The sequence below is a fragment of the Chiroxiphia lanceolata genome, chromosome 1 (assembly GCF_009829145.1).
Source record: "Chiroxiphia lanceolata isolate bChiLan1 chromosome 1, bChiLan1.pri, whole genome shotgun sequence".
NCBI lineage: Eukaryota > Metazoa > Chordata > Aves > Passeriformes > Pipridae > Chiroxiphia > Chiroxiphia lanceolata.
This window is the reverse complement of record NC_045637.1, coordinates 155,871,882-155,887,091: the sequence shown is the minus strand read 5'-3', so window position 1 is coordinate 155,887,091 and position 15,210 is coordinate 155,871,882. Positions and strand designations below refer to the sequence as shown.

The window sequence follows — 15,210 nt, the reverse complement described above, 5'->3', positions numbered from 1 at the left end:
AAGGGTCTCGGAGGGGCCCCCTCTGTGCCCCCCAGGTGAGTCCCCGGGATCACTCAGCTTCCAGCACCCCCAAATTCCAGGAGGAGGAGGAGCTGGGGCTGGGGGACCCCCGGGAGGAGAAGGGGGGGGTCACCAGTTAAGGGTGAGGAGGGGAAGACATCAGTAAGGGTAAAGGGAGAAAGGGGACACCAGTAAAAGTAACGGTGAAGTGGGGGGACACACACCAGTGAGGGTGCTGGGGAACTGGGGACACAGCAGTGAGGGTGCTGGTGAACTGGGGACACACCAGTTAAGGGAGCTGGTGAACTGGGGACACACCAGTTAAGGGTGCTGGTGAACTGGGGACACACCAGTTAAGGGTGCTGGTGAACTGGGGACACACCAGTTAAGGGAGCTGGTGAACTGGGGACACACCAGTTAAGGGTGCTGATGAACTGGGGACACACCAGTGAGGGTGCTGATGAACTGGGGACACACACCAGTGAGGGTGTTGGTGAACTGGGGACACACCAGTTAAGGGAGCTGGTGAACTGGGGACACACCAGTTAAGGGAACTGGTGAACTGGGGACACAGCAGTGAGGGTGCTGGTGAACTGGTGGGCACTGGGAGCAGAGGGGTTAAAGGCACTGTGGGGGATTTGGGGCTGAAGCCGCTGGAATGTGCTGGAGCTGCGGGATCCCCCAAACTGCTGAGTCAGCGTCTGCCTGGGTGGAGGGGCCCATCCCCCCCTGGGCACCCATGGAGGGGGCAGCACCCCTCTGGTGTGGCTGTGGGATTAACTGGGGGCCCCCCCTCAAGGTGGGACTCCCATCAGGGGGTGCAGATAGAAGGGGGGTCCTGGATCAGCTCTGGGGGTCCTGGGGCGCCCCAGCAGCCCCCCCTGAGCTCCTGTTCCCCCCCGGATGGGCAGGGGGTGATTGTGGGAAATCCCAGACTGGGGAAGCCAGAATGTTCCTGAATGTTCCGACAGCAGGGCCGAGAGGGTGAAATGATTCACATTGTGGCAAAACTTCATTGGGGGGTCAGGGGGGGTTATGGGGGACCTGCTGTGCAAACTGTAAACTGGGGAGGGAGCGGGTCCAGCCCCTCAGGAAGAGATCTGGATGCTTGAGAGCAGATCCATCCTCTGGGGAGATCCATCCCTTGAAAGGAAACCTTAATGCTCAGAAAGAGATCTGTCCCCAAAAATCCAAACCCCAAATCCAGCTCTGTCCCCCAAATCCACACCGGAGCCGTTCCTGCCCTGGAGCTGTTAATGAGGCCAGGAGAGTGAATCCATCCTGCTGGAGCCCCCAGGTCCTGCAGAAGGATCCATGTTCTGGGACCCTCCAAGGGCACAGGTTGGTGTTCCTGGGTCCCTCCGAGGGCCAATCTGGGGTCCCCAGGGGCAGCTCCATGTTCCATGTCCCCCTCTGGGGGCAGCTCCATGTCCCGGGGTACCCCCAGGGGCAGCTCCACGTCTCCCCTAAAGGCAGCTCCGTGTTCTCCTCAGGAGCAGCTCCCCATCCCGGTGTCCCTCCAAGGGCAGCTCCGTGTTCCCCCCAGGGGCAGGTCCATGTTCCACGTCCCCCCCAGAGGCACCTCCGTGTCCCGGTGTCCCTCCGAGGGCCGGGATCCCCCCGGGGCAGCTCCGTGTCCCGGCCCCCCCCGTGTCCAGCCCCGTTCCCTCAGGACGAGTCCCTGTCCAGGCTGCAGCCCAGCGCCTCGATGTCACTGCTGATGTGGGAGATCATCCTGTCCCACTCGTCCTCCTCCGAGGGCACCGACTGCTCGTCGGAGCTGCCGGCGGCGCCGGTGCCGTTGGAGGCGGAGGCGGCGCCGAGGGAGCGGCGGTAGCGCCCGAAGCTGTCCGTGATGATCCCGCGCCCGTCCTTCACCCCGATGGTCTCCAGGAAGTTCTCGAAGTGCTGGCTGTCCTTCTCCGGGATGAAGGGACGCAGGCCTGCAGCCGGGAGAGAGCACGGACGGGGCTGGAGTGCGGGACGCTCAGGGCAGGTACCCGGGGGGTTCCTCACCGCACGGTGTTCCCGAGGCTCCGGAGCCTTCCGGGAGAGCCCGGGAGCCTCTCGGGGGGGACGGGAGCTCCAGGGTCTCCCATTCACACCTGGGACCTGTGGCCACTGCCCACTGAGGGCAAAATCCAAACTCCAGAGGATCTAATTTTCCGAACTCCAGAGGATCTAATTCCTCACCCGACTCCTTGCTCGGCTTTGCTGAGCTTATGCCAATAATTTGTCCCCTCAGGGACATCTGCCCTGTCCCCTCGGTGTCCCCAGGGGCCAGCAGGGGCCAGGTGAGACACACTGCTTCGGTGCTGGGGGGATTTGAAATTCCTGGTCTGTTTTCCTTGGATATTAGAGGCCAGGAGGGAGGCCCTGGGTGTGGTCAGACAAACTGTTCCTATCCTGTCAGGATTTTAAACTCCTGGCCTGTTTTCCCTTGGATAGTAAAGGCCAGGTGAGAGGATCCAGGTGTTTAAGCCCAGGTTATTTAAATGCCCCAGGTCTGGAGAAAATTCCCAGGTTGGGAGGAGATTCCCTGGCCTGGAGATTTCCCAGGTCTGGAGGAGGTTCCCAGGTCTGGATTAAGTTCCCTGGTCTGGAGAAGATTCCCTTGTTCTGGAGGAGGTTCCCAGGTTGGCAGGAGGTTCCCAGGTGTTCCACAGCCAGGAGAGAACAGGGAACAGCTCCAAGGCAGGGACTCAAACCAGGATAAGCTGGGACAGATGGCCCAGGAAGGAGGAATCTCCACGGGAGTGGAGGATTGAGACATTCCCCTCGTGTGGTGACCCCAAGGCCTCCCTGTGCCCCAACCCTTTCCCCCTCAGTCCCATCCCACTGCCTGTCCCTTAGCACCCAGTTCCCACCTCTGGAGCTCTCCTGCACTCACCCAGGAGCAGGAATTTCCTGCTGTCTCCGTAGAGCTGCTTGAGGTTGATGCAGAACTCGTGGATGGAGGCTCCGTTGCGGTACTCGTGGAGCAGCATGGCAAACTGCTGGATCTCCTGGGAGGACAGCTTGGTCCGGAGCTGGGGGACAGCACTCATGGCACCGGGGCTTGGGAATGGGGGGGGAGGCTTGGGAATGGCACTGGCTGCAGCCAGGGACCCGCTCATCCCGATGGGAAAGCAGGGACAGGCTCGGGGTGCTACTGGGGCTGGGACTTAGGGATATGGAAGACTTTGGACAGTGGGAAGGAGACAGAGTGGGGGATGCTCCTGTGGGACATGGAGAGAGTCCAGAGGAGGCCCCAGAGATGCTGCCAGGGCTGGAGCCCCTCTGCTCTGGAGCCAGAATGGGAGAGCTGGGGGGGTTCCCCTGGAGAAGAGAAGGCTCCAGGGAGAGCTGAGAGCCCCTGGCAGGGCCTAAAGGGGCTCCAGGAGAGCTGGAGAGGGACTGGGGACAAGGGATGGAGGGACAGGACACAGGGAATGGCTTCCCACTGGAAAAGTGGAGATTCAGATGGGATATTGGCAAGAAATGCTGGGAGGGTGGTGAGGGACTGAAGTGGATTTCCCAGAGAAGCTGTGGCTGCCCCACCTCTGGAATTGTTCAAGGCCAGGTTGGACGGGACTTGGAGAAACTTGGGAAGGTGGAAGGTGTCCCTGCCCATGGCACAGGGTGGAACTGGATGATCCGTAAGTTCCCTTCCCACCCAAACCACTCCAAGATTCCACGACATGAGCCCACAGTCAGGCCCTCCACGCCCAGCCTGGCTGGGAAGGAGGAGGTCGAGCTGCTCCCACACCCCTCAGGGGATTGTCCCTCCCTCTGAGGCCACAATCCGAGATCCCAGGAGCATCCCAATGCCCCGAGGGTCCTGCTCCCAAATCCCAGGATCATCCTAACGCCCTGAGGGTCCCGGTCCCAAATCCCAGGATCATCCCAATGCCCCGAGGGTCCCGGTCCCAAATCCCAGGATCATCCCAGTGCCCCAAGGGTCCCGGTCCCAGAGCCCGGCCAGGCCCCCACCGTCATCATGTAGTCCTGGAGCAGCTCGGTGGCCGTGGTGCTGAGCTCGCTCTCGCTCGCCGTGGTCACGTGCGGGGACGGGCGCGCCGAGAACGAGGACGGGGACGTGTCTCCTGCCTCCAGGGTGTCTGGGAAGGAACTGACACGGAACACGGTGAGTTCTCGGGAGCTCCCTGGGCATGGAGGGGCTGGAGGGGTGGGGAGCCACGTGGGGGTGGGAATTTTGGGGCGGGCTGTGCAGGGCCAGGAGCCGGGCTCTGAGCCTTGGGGCTCCCTCCCAGCCCAGGATATTCCATGATTCTGGAACCTCCAGCTCCTGAGGGCACCCCGAGGACCCCATGGAGCCAAACACTGGTTTGGTGACCCTGTGACAATGGAGCCCCACACAGGGAATTATCCCTCCAGGTGCTTCCTCGTTGGGAACAGCACAGGGAAAAATCCCCAAACTCCTCATTTTGGGGCTAAAGCTGCAAATTTCCAATAGTGTTCATAATTCCTTCATGTTAAACATTTCAAGAGCATCCCTCGGTGTTGGATATTCCGAGAGCAACCCTTAATGCTGGACATTCCAAGAGCATCCCTCCATGTTGGATACTCCAAGAGCATCCCTCAATATTGGCTATTCCAAGAGCATCCCTCCATGTTGGACATTCCAAGAACATCCCTCCATGTTGGATACTCCAAGAACATCCCTCAGTGTTGGACATTCCAAGAACATCCCTCCATGTTGGATACTCCAAGAACATCCCTCAGTGTTGGACATTCCAAGAGCATCCCTCCATGTTGGATACTCCAAGAACATCCCTCAGTGTTGGACATTCCAGAGCATCCCTTGATATTGGCATTCCAAGAGCGCCCCTCCATGTTATCCAATGGATTGTGTGTTGGGATTTCATCCCACAAACACTACAGAGGTTTCCAGTGACCCAGGAGAGAAAAGTTTCCCAATTGAAGGGGTTTTTTGGGAAAACCCTTCTCCCAGCTCCAGCAGGGCCGATCAGCCGCTGCCCCCGTGCTGTGCTGACACAGGCACTGCTCGCTGTGGACGTGACTTTCCCTGGAATGCTGAGGGCAGGACAATCCAGGCCCGGGCAGGATCCGTGCCAACACCCGCCGAGGCCCAGCGGGGCCAGGCTGAGCTTCCCCCCTGCCCACGGCAGCAGATCCGGGGTTAATCCCGGCTCCAGGGCCAGGGCTCACTTACAAAGTGCTGGCATCTGCCTCCAAGGGCTCCTTCACGTCCACTTTGGTGGAAGAGTCATCTGGAAGGAGAAAAATTTGGGGTACGGAATGTGAGAGGCACAAACTCGGTGATTTCCCAGCCCAGGAGCGACACAGCGTTGAGTCCTGACACAGCCTGATTCCTGACATGAGTGAGTGATTCCTGACATGAGTGAGTGATTCCTGACATGAGTGAGTGATTCCTGACATGAGTGAGGGATTCCTGACATGAGTGAGTGATTCCTGACATGAGTGAGTGATTCCTGACATGAGTGAGGGATTCCTGACATGAGTGAGGGATTCCTGACATGAGTGAGGGATTCCTGACATGAGTGAGTGATTCCTGACATGAGTGAGGGATTCCTGACATGAGTGAGTGATTCCTGACATGAGTGAGGGATTCCTGACATGAGTGAGTGATTCCTGACATGAGTGAGGGATTCCTGACATGAGTGAGTGATTCCTGACATGAGTGAGTGATTCCTGACATGAGTGAGGGATTCCTGACATGAGTGAGTGATTCCTGACATGAGTGAGTGATTCCTGACATGAGTGAGGGATTCCTGACATGAGTGAGTGATTCCTGACATGAGTGAGTGATTCCTGACATGAGTGAGGGATTCCTGACATGAGTGAGGGATTCCTGACATGAGTGAGGGATTCCTGACATGAGTGAGGGATTCCTGACATGAGTGAGGGATTCCTGACATGAGTGAGTGATTCCTGACATGAGTGAGGGATTCCTGACATGAGTGAGGGATTCCTGACATGAGTGAGGGATTCCTGACATGAGTGAGGGATTCCTGACATGAGTGAGGGATTCCTGACATGAGTGAGTGATTCCCGACACAGAGCGATTGATTCCTGACACGAGTGATTCCTGACACGAGTGATTCCTGACACGAGTGATTCCTGACATGAGTGATTCCTGACACAGAGTGAGTGATTCCTGACACAGAGTGAGTGATTCCTGACACAGAGTGAGTGATTCCTGACACGAGTGATTCCTGACACGAGTGATTCCTGACACAGAGTGAGTGATTCCTGACACAGAGTGAGTGATTCCTGACACAGAGTGAGTGATTCCTGACACGAGTGATTCCTGACACGAGTGATTCCTGACACGAGTGATTCCTGACACGAGGAGTGAGTGATTCCTGACACGAGTGATTCCTGACACGAGTGATTCCTGACACAGAGTGAGTGATTCCTGACACGAGTGATTCCTGACACGAGTGATTCCTGACACGAGTGATTCCTGACACAGAGTGAGTGATTCCTGACACAGAGGCATTCCTGACCCAGCCTGATTCCTGACTCTGCTGGAAGGGGACAGGCCGGGAATGAGCGACAGGACGAGAGGAAACAGCCTCAGGTTGTGCCACGGGAGGTTTAGGTTGGATCTTGGGAAAATTCCATCATGGAAAGGGTTGCCCAGGCTGCCCAGGGCAGGGGTGGAGTCCCCACCCCTGGAGGGGTTTAACATCCACGTGGATGTGGCACCTGGGGACATGGGTTGGTGATGAGGGATGGGTGAGCTCGAGGGTCTCCGAGGCTTTTCCAACCCCAAGCACTGCCTGAGTGTGGCTGTCCCTGGACCTCCAGGGGGTGGATGTGGGGGATGCTGGGAGCACCCCTGGGACAGGGGACACCCACTGCTGTGCAGGGACAGGGACAGGTGACAGGGACAGGTGACAAGGTGACAGGTGACAGTGACAGGGACAGGTGACACTCACCGCTGTGCAGGGACAGGTGACAGGGATAGGGACAGGTGACAGGGACAGGTGACACTCACTGCTGTGCAGGGACAGGTGACAGGTGACAGTGACAGGTGACAGGGACAGGTGACACTCACCACTGTGCAGGGACAGGGACAGGTGACAAGGACAGGTGACAAGGTGACACCCACTGCTTTGCAGGGACAGGTACAGGGACAGGTGACAGGGACAGGTGACACCCACAGTTGTGCAGGGACAGGTGACAGGTGACACTCACTGCTGTGCAGGGACAGGTGACAGGGACAGGTGACAGGGACAGGTGACACTCACTGCTGTGCAGGGACAGTGACAGGGACAGGTGACAAGGTGACAGGTGACACTTACTGCTGTGCAGGGACAGTGACAGGGACAGGTGACAGGTGACACTCACTGCTGTGCAGGGACAGGTGACAGTGACAGGTGACAGGGACAGGTGACAGGACAGGTGACACTCACCGCTGTGCAGGGACAGGTGCCAGGGACAGGTGACAGGGACAGGTGACAGGACAGGTGACACTCACCGCTGTGCAGGGACAGGTGCCAGGGACAGGTGACAGGGACAGGTGACAGGACAGGTGACACTCACCGCTGTGCAGGGACAGGTGCCGCGTGGGCGTGGAGGCCCCGTCGAAGATGGCGCGGTCCAGGAAGTCGATGGTGGACTCGGTGTAGACGATCTGGAAGACCTGGCTGAGCAGGGAGCACAGCTCCTCGGCACCCACCTGGCAACGAGCAGGGAGCCTTGGAAAACCCCAGCCCGGCCTTTCCCGTCGGCTCCGTGGGACAGGGGTCGTCTCCCACGAGGACCCGAAGTCCGTCACCCTCCCACGCTGCCAGAGGAACATCCCGACCCTCTCCCACCCGGGAACGGAGCTGGGATGCTCCAGCATCCACTCCTGAGCCCCCACATTCCATGCCAAGGCTCCTCCGTGCAGCTCCCTGGGATTCTGGCTCATCACCTGCATCCCAGAGAGGTGGAGGTGGCCCAGGGAACATCACAACTGGGAACACGGGGAGTGAAACTCCAGCCCGAGCGGAGACTGGAGAGACTGAGACCAGGATCTCTGGATCCAGATGCTGGATGAAACAAACTCCCAGGTCAACACTGGGAAAACACCCTGATCAGCAAAATCCCGTTATGGGATTGTCCTCCTCAGGGATTTTCTGCTGCTGGAGGAGGCTCTGGGCAGCAGGAACCAAGGGAAACCATCCTTGGAGACCCTCTTGTGTCCCTCTCCAGGTATCACCTCGTGCTCCAGCAGTGCCCAACGACACCTGCATCCCTAAACCCAGACCCACGTGTCCCACAAGGCAGGGAAGGATCCGGACACACCACGGGCTGTGGCCGCTGTGGAGTTTGGGGCTCCACCCTCCCAGCGATCCAAGAGCCAGACATTTCCCAGCAATGGCCAGGTGTTCCCGGGGTTTCCCTGGACAGGTGGGAGCTGTACCTTGTTCTCCGTGGCCAGGACCACCAGGCAGCAGCACTCCAGGGGCCCCCCGGCGCTCTCCGACAGCGACCCCGACGTCAGCGCCTTGGAGCCCTCGGCACACAGGCTCTGGCTCGGGGAGATCCCGGGATCCTGAGCTGGGGGGAGAGGAGGAGTGAGGGAAAGGCGGGGCAGGGAGGGGACAGGAAGGAATCTTGGGGGGGGCAGAGCAGAAGGGGATGAAAAGCCTCAACTTTGCAGTTTGTTTCGACAGCTCTGGAGACCTCTGGCCGTTCCCACGGCTCAGAACTCCACCAGGGGAATTCCAGCCCCTAAGGCACTTACTCCTTTATCCCACAGCCTGTCTGGGGGGTTTGTAATGTGATAAATCCCTGGCTCAGCCCTCCCCCTCCTGAGAGCACACAGGGACAGGCTCCCGGTGTCACAGGGAGCCCTGGAATGGCCTGGGCTGGAGAGGCCTTGAGGATCCCCCGGTCCCACCCGCAGCCACGGGCAGGGACACCCCCCGCCAGCCCGGTGCCACTGCCCCCCGTGGGGACAACCCCAGGAGCAGGGGCAGGGCTCACCTGTCTTGAGCACGACGAGGTGCGCGGAGTCGTCGCGGACGTAGGAGACGGCGGCGATGTCGTGGATGGGCACGCGCAGGATCAGGTCCTCCCCGTCCCGCCACACCAGCTTCACGTTGTAGGCAGACAGGCTGAGCACGGCGTCGTGCTCCGTGCTCAGCTGGCCCGGCAGCTGGTGGGCCCTCTGGAGCACAGGGATGGGCACGGCTTCAGCCACGGAGCGCTTTGGGATCACGGGGGGACCTTAAGGATCGTCCGGCTCCGTGCCACGGGCAGGGACGCCTTCCACTAGCCCAGCTTGCTCCAGCCTGGCCTTGGACAATTCCAGGGATGGGGCAGCCACAGCTTCTCTGGGAAGCCCATTCCAGTCCCTCACTGCCCTCCCAGGGGTGTTTCACCGTTCCCTCCCACCTTTGAACCTTTCCCTCCCATCCAGGGGACACCAGGATGGAGGACACCGGGATGGAGGACACTGGGATGGAGGACACCGGCTGGATGAACCCCAGCGCCGTGGAAGCTCTGTGACCCTGGATTTTCCCCGCTGGGATTCCTGGAACAGGTGCCCCCTCACCTTGGCATTGTCGATCAGGTGCAGGATCTCCGTGCGGCTGGAGGGGTTCAGGTATCCCGGGATGGAGGTGAGCTGGCCTAAATACTGGGAAAGAAGAGCCAAACCGTTACCACAGCACGGACACAGCCTTGGAATGAGTCCAGAAGAGCCATGGAGATGCTCCCAGGAAAACCTGCAGACAGGTGAGAGCTGGGAATGTCCACCTGCAGAAGGGAGGGTTCCGGGGAAACCTCAGAGCCCTTTCCAGTGCCTAAAGGGGCTCCAGGAGAGCTGGAGAGGGACTGGGGACAAGGGATGGGGGGACGGGACACGGGGAATGGTTTCCCAGGGACAGGTGGGATATGGGGAAGGGGTTCCCAGCGAGCAGGTGGAGCACTACCTTGACCTCCTTCTCGATGTAGTCGTGCAGCAGCAGGTCGGGCTCCACGCGCTCGGGCAGCGGCACCACCACCGTGTGCAGCGGGCGCCGCTCCGTCACCTTCTCCTGGGCCTTCTTATCCCGGCCCTTCTCGCCCTTCAGGAACACCCGCTTGAACGGAGACACGATGCCAGGCTGGGGAGGGAAGGGGGACGCCGGGCTCAGGGTGACAGGGGCTGTGCCACTGAAACTCGGGGCCCTTGCCCAGCCCTCCTCAAGCCCATCCTGCCGCTCCCACACTCCGCGCTGGGAGCTACAAATCCGCGGCTTTCCGCTGGAAAGCGTCGTCCTGGGACGTGTCCCAAGTGCTGAACGCTTCCAAAATGCGGTGTTTCTCCCCCAAGGTCACCACCTTCAACCTTCCAGGTGAGGGGAATACAAGTATGTTCCAGGTAAAGAGCGTACCCGGAGGGTTCCTCCGTGGTTTTGTACCTTCTGCCGTGGAGACTCACCAAGGAATGCCCAAGGAACAGGCAGGAATGTTCCAAGGAGACCCAAAATAACGAGGAAATGATCCAGAAAGCGAATTTCTCTGGGAGAAACGGCTCTTGGTGGTTCCTGAAGTGCCAGGTTTGGAAAACCATTGGAGCCAACAGGTGGGCTCCTGGCTGAGAGGGAGCACCTTTGGTATCGGCACGGGAATTCCAAGCGGATCCCACCGAGCTCCATGCTGGATAAACGACTGGGAACATCCCCAAACTGCTCCAGTTCCAGGGTTATCAGGTGAAGTGGGTGTTTGGAGCAGGCAGATCCATGGCTGGACCTGGGAGCTCCTCAGCAACATGGCTCCAACGCCCCATTCCCTGGTGGCCTCTGCTTCCCACCCCTCAGGACACTCACATCCCAGCTTTCCTGATCCCCATAGCCAAGAGAAAGGAATATGGGATCTGCAGGGGCAGAGAAGGTGCTTCCAAAGGTGAATTAATTAAATCTAAACCAATGAAAAGCTCCCGGGAGAATGGGAATGATCAGCCACAAGGACACTGGGGACAGCACGGCCTGGAAAAACTTCCCTTGGATCGGGGAGATAAAAATAAAGGGATTCTATAGGACAAAAGGGAAGAAAACAACTCCACAGCCCCTGCCTCAGGAGCAGCAGCGTGGAGTTTTGGGAAGTATCCAGGAGAAGGACTCCATGATCCTTGATCGGGATATTCCATGATTCCGTGACTCCATAACCCTGCCCAGGGGTTGGGACTCCACAGAGAAGGAAATCCTGGATTCAGTAGGTTCTGTTTGCCAAAAGCAGAGGTTTGGGGACACTCCAACTCCAGGGTGCCCCATCCCAAATCTTGGCTGCCGATGCCCAAGGATCTAATTCCACAGGAATCTTTTGGGAATCCGAAGCAGAGCGACGCAGGAACCCCCGACTGGAATCAGTACCCAGACACTTCCCCTTTCACCAGCTGGCTCCAGATCCACCCCCCATCCATAAACCCCCCTTCTCCCTCAGGGATGTGCTGTCTCCGTGGGGCTGGGATGATCCCGAGCCCCCCAGGCTCTCCGGGGAGAGGACCTGGGGATCCCAAATCCGAGGCAGAGGCACCTCCCGCGGTGACGCAGCTCTGAAACAGCTTCTGCTTTTGGGGCTCCCCGATCCCGGCACCCACCTCGTCCTCCATGGAATTCCCTGGGAGCTGGGACACAACCGTGCTGGGAGAGCCGGGGGGGCTCTGGGGGGAAAGGGGGAGCTGTTCCCCTGGCTTTGGGGGAGCCAGGGCCGGGATGGAGGAGCTCGGGGCCAGGAAGTGCCACGGCCACAGTTTCCTCCCTCCCACGTGACAGGTCGAGCTGGGGGTGGAACTGGTGATGGGGCTGTGGCACGAGCCCATTCCCACCTCCCACCCCGCCTCCTGCACCCCCAAATCCCTGGGAACACCCCAAATCCTTTGTGTTTTGCTGCTGCCACACCAGGATGGAAATCCCCCCATCCCACGGGAGGCTGAGCCCTGGTTTCTCCCCAGAGTTCAGAGCTGGTTTGGCTCCAGCACCCGGGTAGAGACCAGGGGTTGGACTTGATGATGCCAGAAGCTTTTCCAACCTTAATGATCCCATGATCCACTGAGGCCACAGCTGCCCCATCCCTGGAGGTGTCCAAGGGTTGGATGGGGCTTGGAGCAACCTGGGATAGTGGAAGGTGGGCAAGGGGTGGAACTGGGTGAGCCTTAAGGTCCTTCCAACCCAAACTGTTCCATCATTCCATGATTCTGTTTTGAGTTTCAGGTTTCACATTTGGAAAGCAAAGCTGGGAATGAGGCTACAACTCCCTGAAGAAGGAGGTTGGTTGGAGAAGCAGCAGCCCAAGACCTGGTGGCCGGTTTGGGGAGGATGGGGCCATCCTGGGAATGGGAGCCAGGAGTCATTCCCATTGGAGCTGCTGGAGAGAGTCCAGAGAAGGCCATGGAGCTGCTGCCAGGGCTGGAGCCCCTCTGCTCTGGAGCCAGGCTGGGAGAGCTGGGGGGGTTCCCCTGGAGAAGAGACGGATCCAGGGAGAGCTGAGAGCCCCTTGCAGGGCCTGAAGGGGCTCCAGGAGAGCTGGAGAGGGACTGGGGACAAGGGATGGAGGGACAGGACACAGGGAATGGCTTCCCACTGCCAGAGGGCAGGGAGAGATGGGATACTGGGCAGGAATTCCTGGCTGGGAAGGTGGGGAGGCCCTGGCCCAGGTTGCCCAGAGAAGCTGTGGCTGCCCCTGGATCCCTGGAAGTGTCCAAGGCCAGGCTGGACGGGGCTTGGAGCAGCCTGGGCTGGTGGAAGTTTATCTGTCACCCTGTTCCCCATCTCCCAGTAACCACAGGCAGCTGTTTGCTCCCCCAGCAGCCACAGCACAGACACTCCAAAATCCACTTTATTGGCCCCCCAGACACCCCAAGGAGCAGAGGGGCTCCAGCCCCAGGAGCTCCAGCAGCTCCACGTCCTCCTGCTGCTGTTCCCAGGGCTGGAGCAGCTCTGCAGGGGGGTCTCAGCTGAGGGGGCAGAGGGGCAGAATCCCCCCTGCCCTGCTGAGGGATCAGCCCAGGGCACGGGGCTGGATCCATCCAGGGCATTCCCAAGCTGGAAAAGTCAGGAATTTCATGCTAACAGAGAATTCCTTCAGGGACATGGCGCAAGCTCTGGATCACCTGCAGCCATCGGACGGATTCCGGAGTCAGACCAGCAGGAAAATCCTCCTGACAGGCAAATCATTCCCAGAAAATCCACCTCCACCCTCTCCTCTTCCCAGGAATAACCAGGCCGGGAGCATCCCTCCTCACCTGGGGCTCCAGGTGTGATCCCAGCCCCGGGCAGGCTCCCACGGCCCCGCGGGAATTCCGGATGGGAAACGGGAGTTTATCCCAAACCTGCCCAGGAAACAGCTCATTCCTGCTGGGATAACCCCCAGTGAGATCCTGGCAACACCAGCTCCTGGCAGGAACTCCAGGCTCCCAGTTTAAACCAGTTCAGGCTTTACCCAAAGCTGAGCTGGGTCTTTCCTGCTCATCCCAAACCTGCCCCGGCCTCCCTTTGGATCAGCACTCGAGGAACTCAGTGCCCTCACTTCAGCCCAGAGTGCTGCTGGAATGATCCACAGGGTGGAAAAAAAACAGGGGGAAGAGTTTTCCCTGCAGCTGGAACAGCAGCTGGACACAGGGATGGAGCCCCCCGACTCCACATCCACCCCTGAATGATCAGGGTTTAATGGTGATCCAACCCCAAACCCATGGAAAACTGGCTCCAAGGAAGCTCCATAAGGCCAGGAATCAGCCCAGGAGATGCCATAGCTCTGGAGGGGCTCAGGGAGCTCACAATCCATTGGGATCAGGACAGGAACAGACAGGTCTGAGATTACCGGTGCAGGAGGGACTGGAAAATGTGGGATCAGCCTTGGGAATCCTCCTCCTCCTCCACTGGGATCACCCACAAAGCAGGAGGGAAACAGACTGGGGCAGCCAGGTCTGGACAGAAGGGACTGGAAAATGCGGGATCAGCCCTGGGAAGGGGCTGTGAGGAGGATTTAGGGATCAGAAGGAGGACAGGTGGGATCATCCAGGTGGGATGGAGAGCAGTGGGGGGATCAGCTGAACATGTCCAAGCACTTAAGAGGAGGATCCAGACTCCAAACTGGGACATCCCAAGGAAGAGGTGGGACCCACACCTGGGGTCACCCCACATCACCTGAAGCCTTGGGAGCCAAGTCCTTCCCAAAGGCAGGAGCATCCCATCTCCAGGAGGGTAATTCCTCCCTCTCTGGCACCAGGTGACACCAGGGGGGTTGAATTCCCAGGTCTGGCTCCATGGGAAGCCTGGATGGAAACGCCCCAAGAAATCCATCCATTTTCCCTCACTCTGGGAATGTTTTGCTCAGTCCCAGGCAGAGGCTCAGCGGGAACCTGCTGCCCCTTCCTTGGATCCCTGGGAGTCCAGGGCCCCACAAAAATATCTGATTTCTCCCCAAAATTACGGGATCAAAGCCCCCCCCCCTGCTCCAGGATTGTGGAGCAGCTCTGGCTGAACCTCCCCCGCAGGAGCCAGAAATGGGCTGAAATGAGGGAAATTAGGGCAAGGTGGGAACAGGGGCAGCTGCTGAGACCCAGAGACACGAGGAAGTACAAATGTATAAAGGTATAAATGAACCGGTATAGAAATGAGATTAATTCCCGTAAAGAGTTGATTTAAGTAAGTTAACAAACCCATAAGTTAAGAGCTTCATAAATAATAACCCCATCAATTAATGATCTTCTCGACACCCCCATTCACATCGGGAGGAGGATTTTTGTTTGGGGGGGCGGGATCCGGGTAGACCCCCGGGAAAGGGGATCCGGGAAACCCTCGGGAAGGGGGATCCTGGCCGGGGGTCCCGCAGGTCCCACGCCCGCGTTCGGGAGTGCCCCGCGCCGGGGCTGAGCGACCCCCGGGGGGTCCCCGCGGTGCCGCCGCTCTCACCTTCTTGCCCTTCTTGCCCTCCTCCTCCATGGCTCCGGCGGCGGCCCGGGCCCCCCCCGGGGCATCCCGGCCTGGCTGCGCGGCGGGGCCTCAGTGCGCGGCGGCGGCAGCGGCAGCCATAGCCCGCCCGGGTCCCGCTCCAGCCCCGCTTCCCGCTCCCGTTCCCGCTCCCGTTCCCGCTCCCGGCCCCGCTCCCGCTCCCGGCGCCGGCGCCGCCTCAGCGCCCGCGGTTCGGCCCCGCCGCCATCTTGGGCGGCGCCTTCCCGTGACGTCATCGGCCCGCCGCCAGGGGGAGAGGGCCACCATGCGCACGCGCCGACCCTCCAGCGCC

The 15,210-nt window shown here is 59.6% G+C and overlaps 1 protein-coding gene across 1 annotated transcript; it reads right to left on the bottom strand.

Moving 5' to 3' along the window:
- Positions 1-990: 990 nt before the first annotated feature.
- On the bottom strand, positions 991-15,015 carry CCM2 (CCM2 scaffold protein). Its single transcript, XM_032686807.1, has 10 exons — positions 14,880-15,015; positions 9,918-10,091; positions 9,539-9,622; positions 8,968-9,151; positions 8,402-8,538; positions 7,537-7,672; positions 5,177-5,234; positions 3,973-4,111; positions 2,891-3,029; positions 991-1,943 (listed from the first exon to the last, which is right to left on the bottom strand). Exons 1-10 carry the CDS (start codon positions 14,907-14,909, stop codon positions 1,669-1,671), a joined length of 1,356 nt encoding a protein of 451 aa, XP_032542698.1. The 5' UTR covers positions 14,910-15,015; the 3' UTR covers positions 991-1,668.
- Positions 15,016-15,210: the final 195 nt, after the last annotated feature.

What these genes read in the sequence shown, in the direction of transcription:
- CCM2 (XM_032686807.1), bottom strand. Translation starts at nt 14,909, where the DNA reads ATGGAGGAGGAGGGCAAGAAGGGCAAGAAG. An exon ending in ACCTGATCGACAATGCCAAG is followed by an intron (nt 9,152 to 9,538) that starts GTGAGGGGGCAC and finishes CCTGTGCTCCAG; the next exon opens with AGGGCCCACCAGCTGCCGGG. An exon ending in GAGGCAGATGCCAGCACTTT is followed by an intron (nt 4,112 to 5,176) that starts GTAAGTGAGCCC and finishes GTTCCGTGTCAG; the next exon opens with TTCCTTCCCAGACACCCTGG.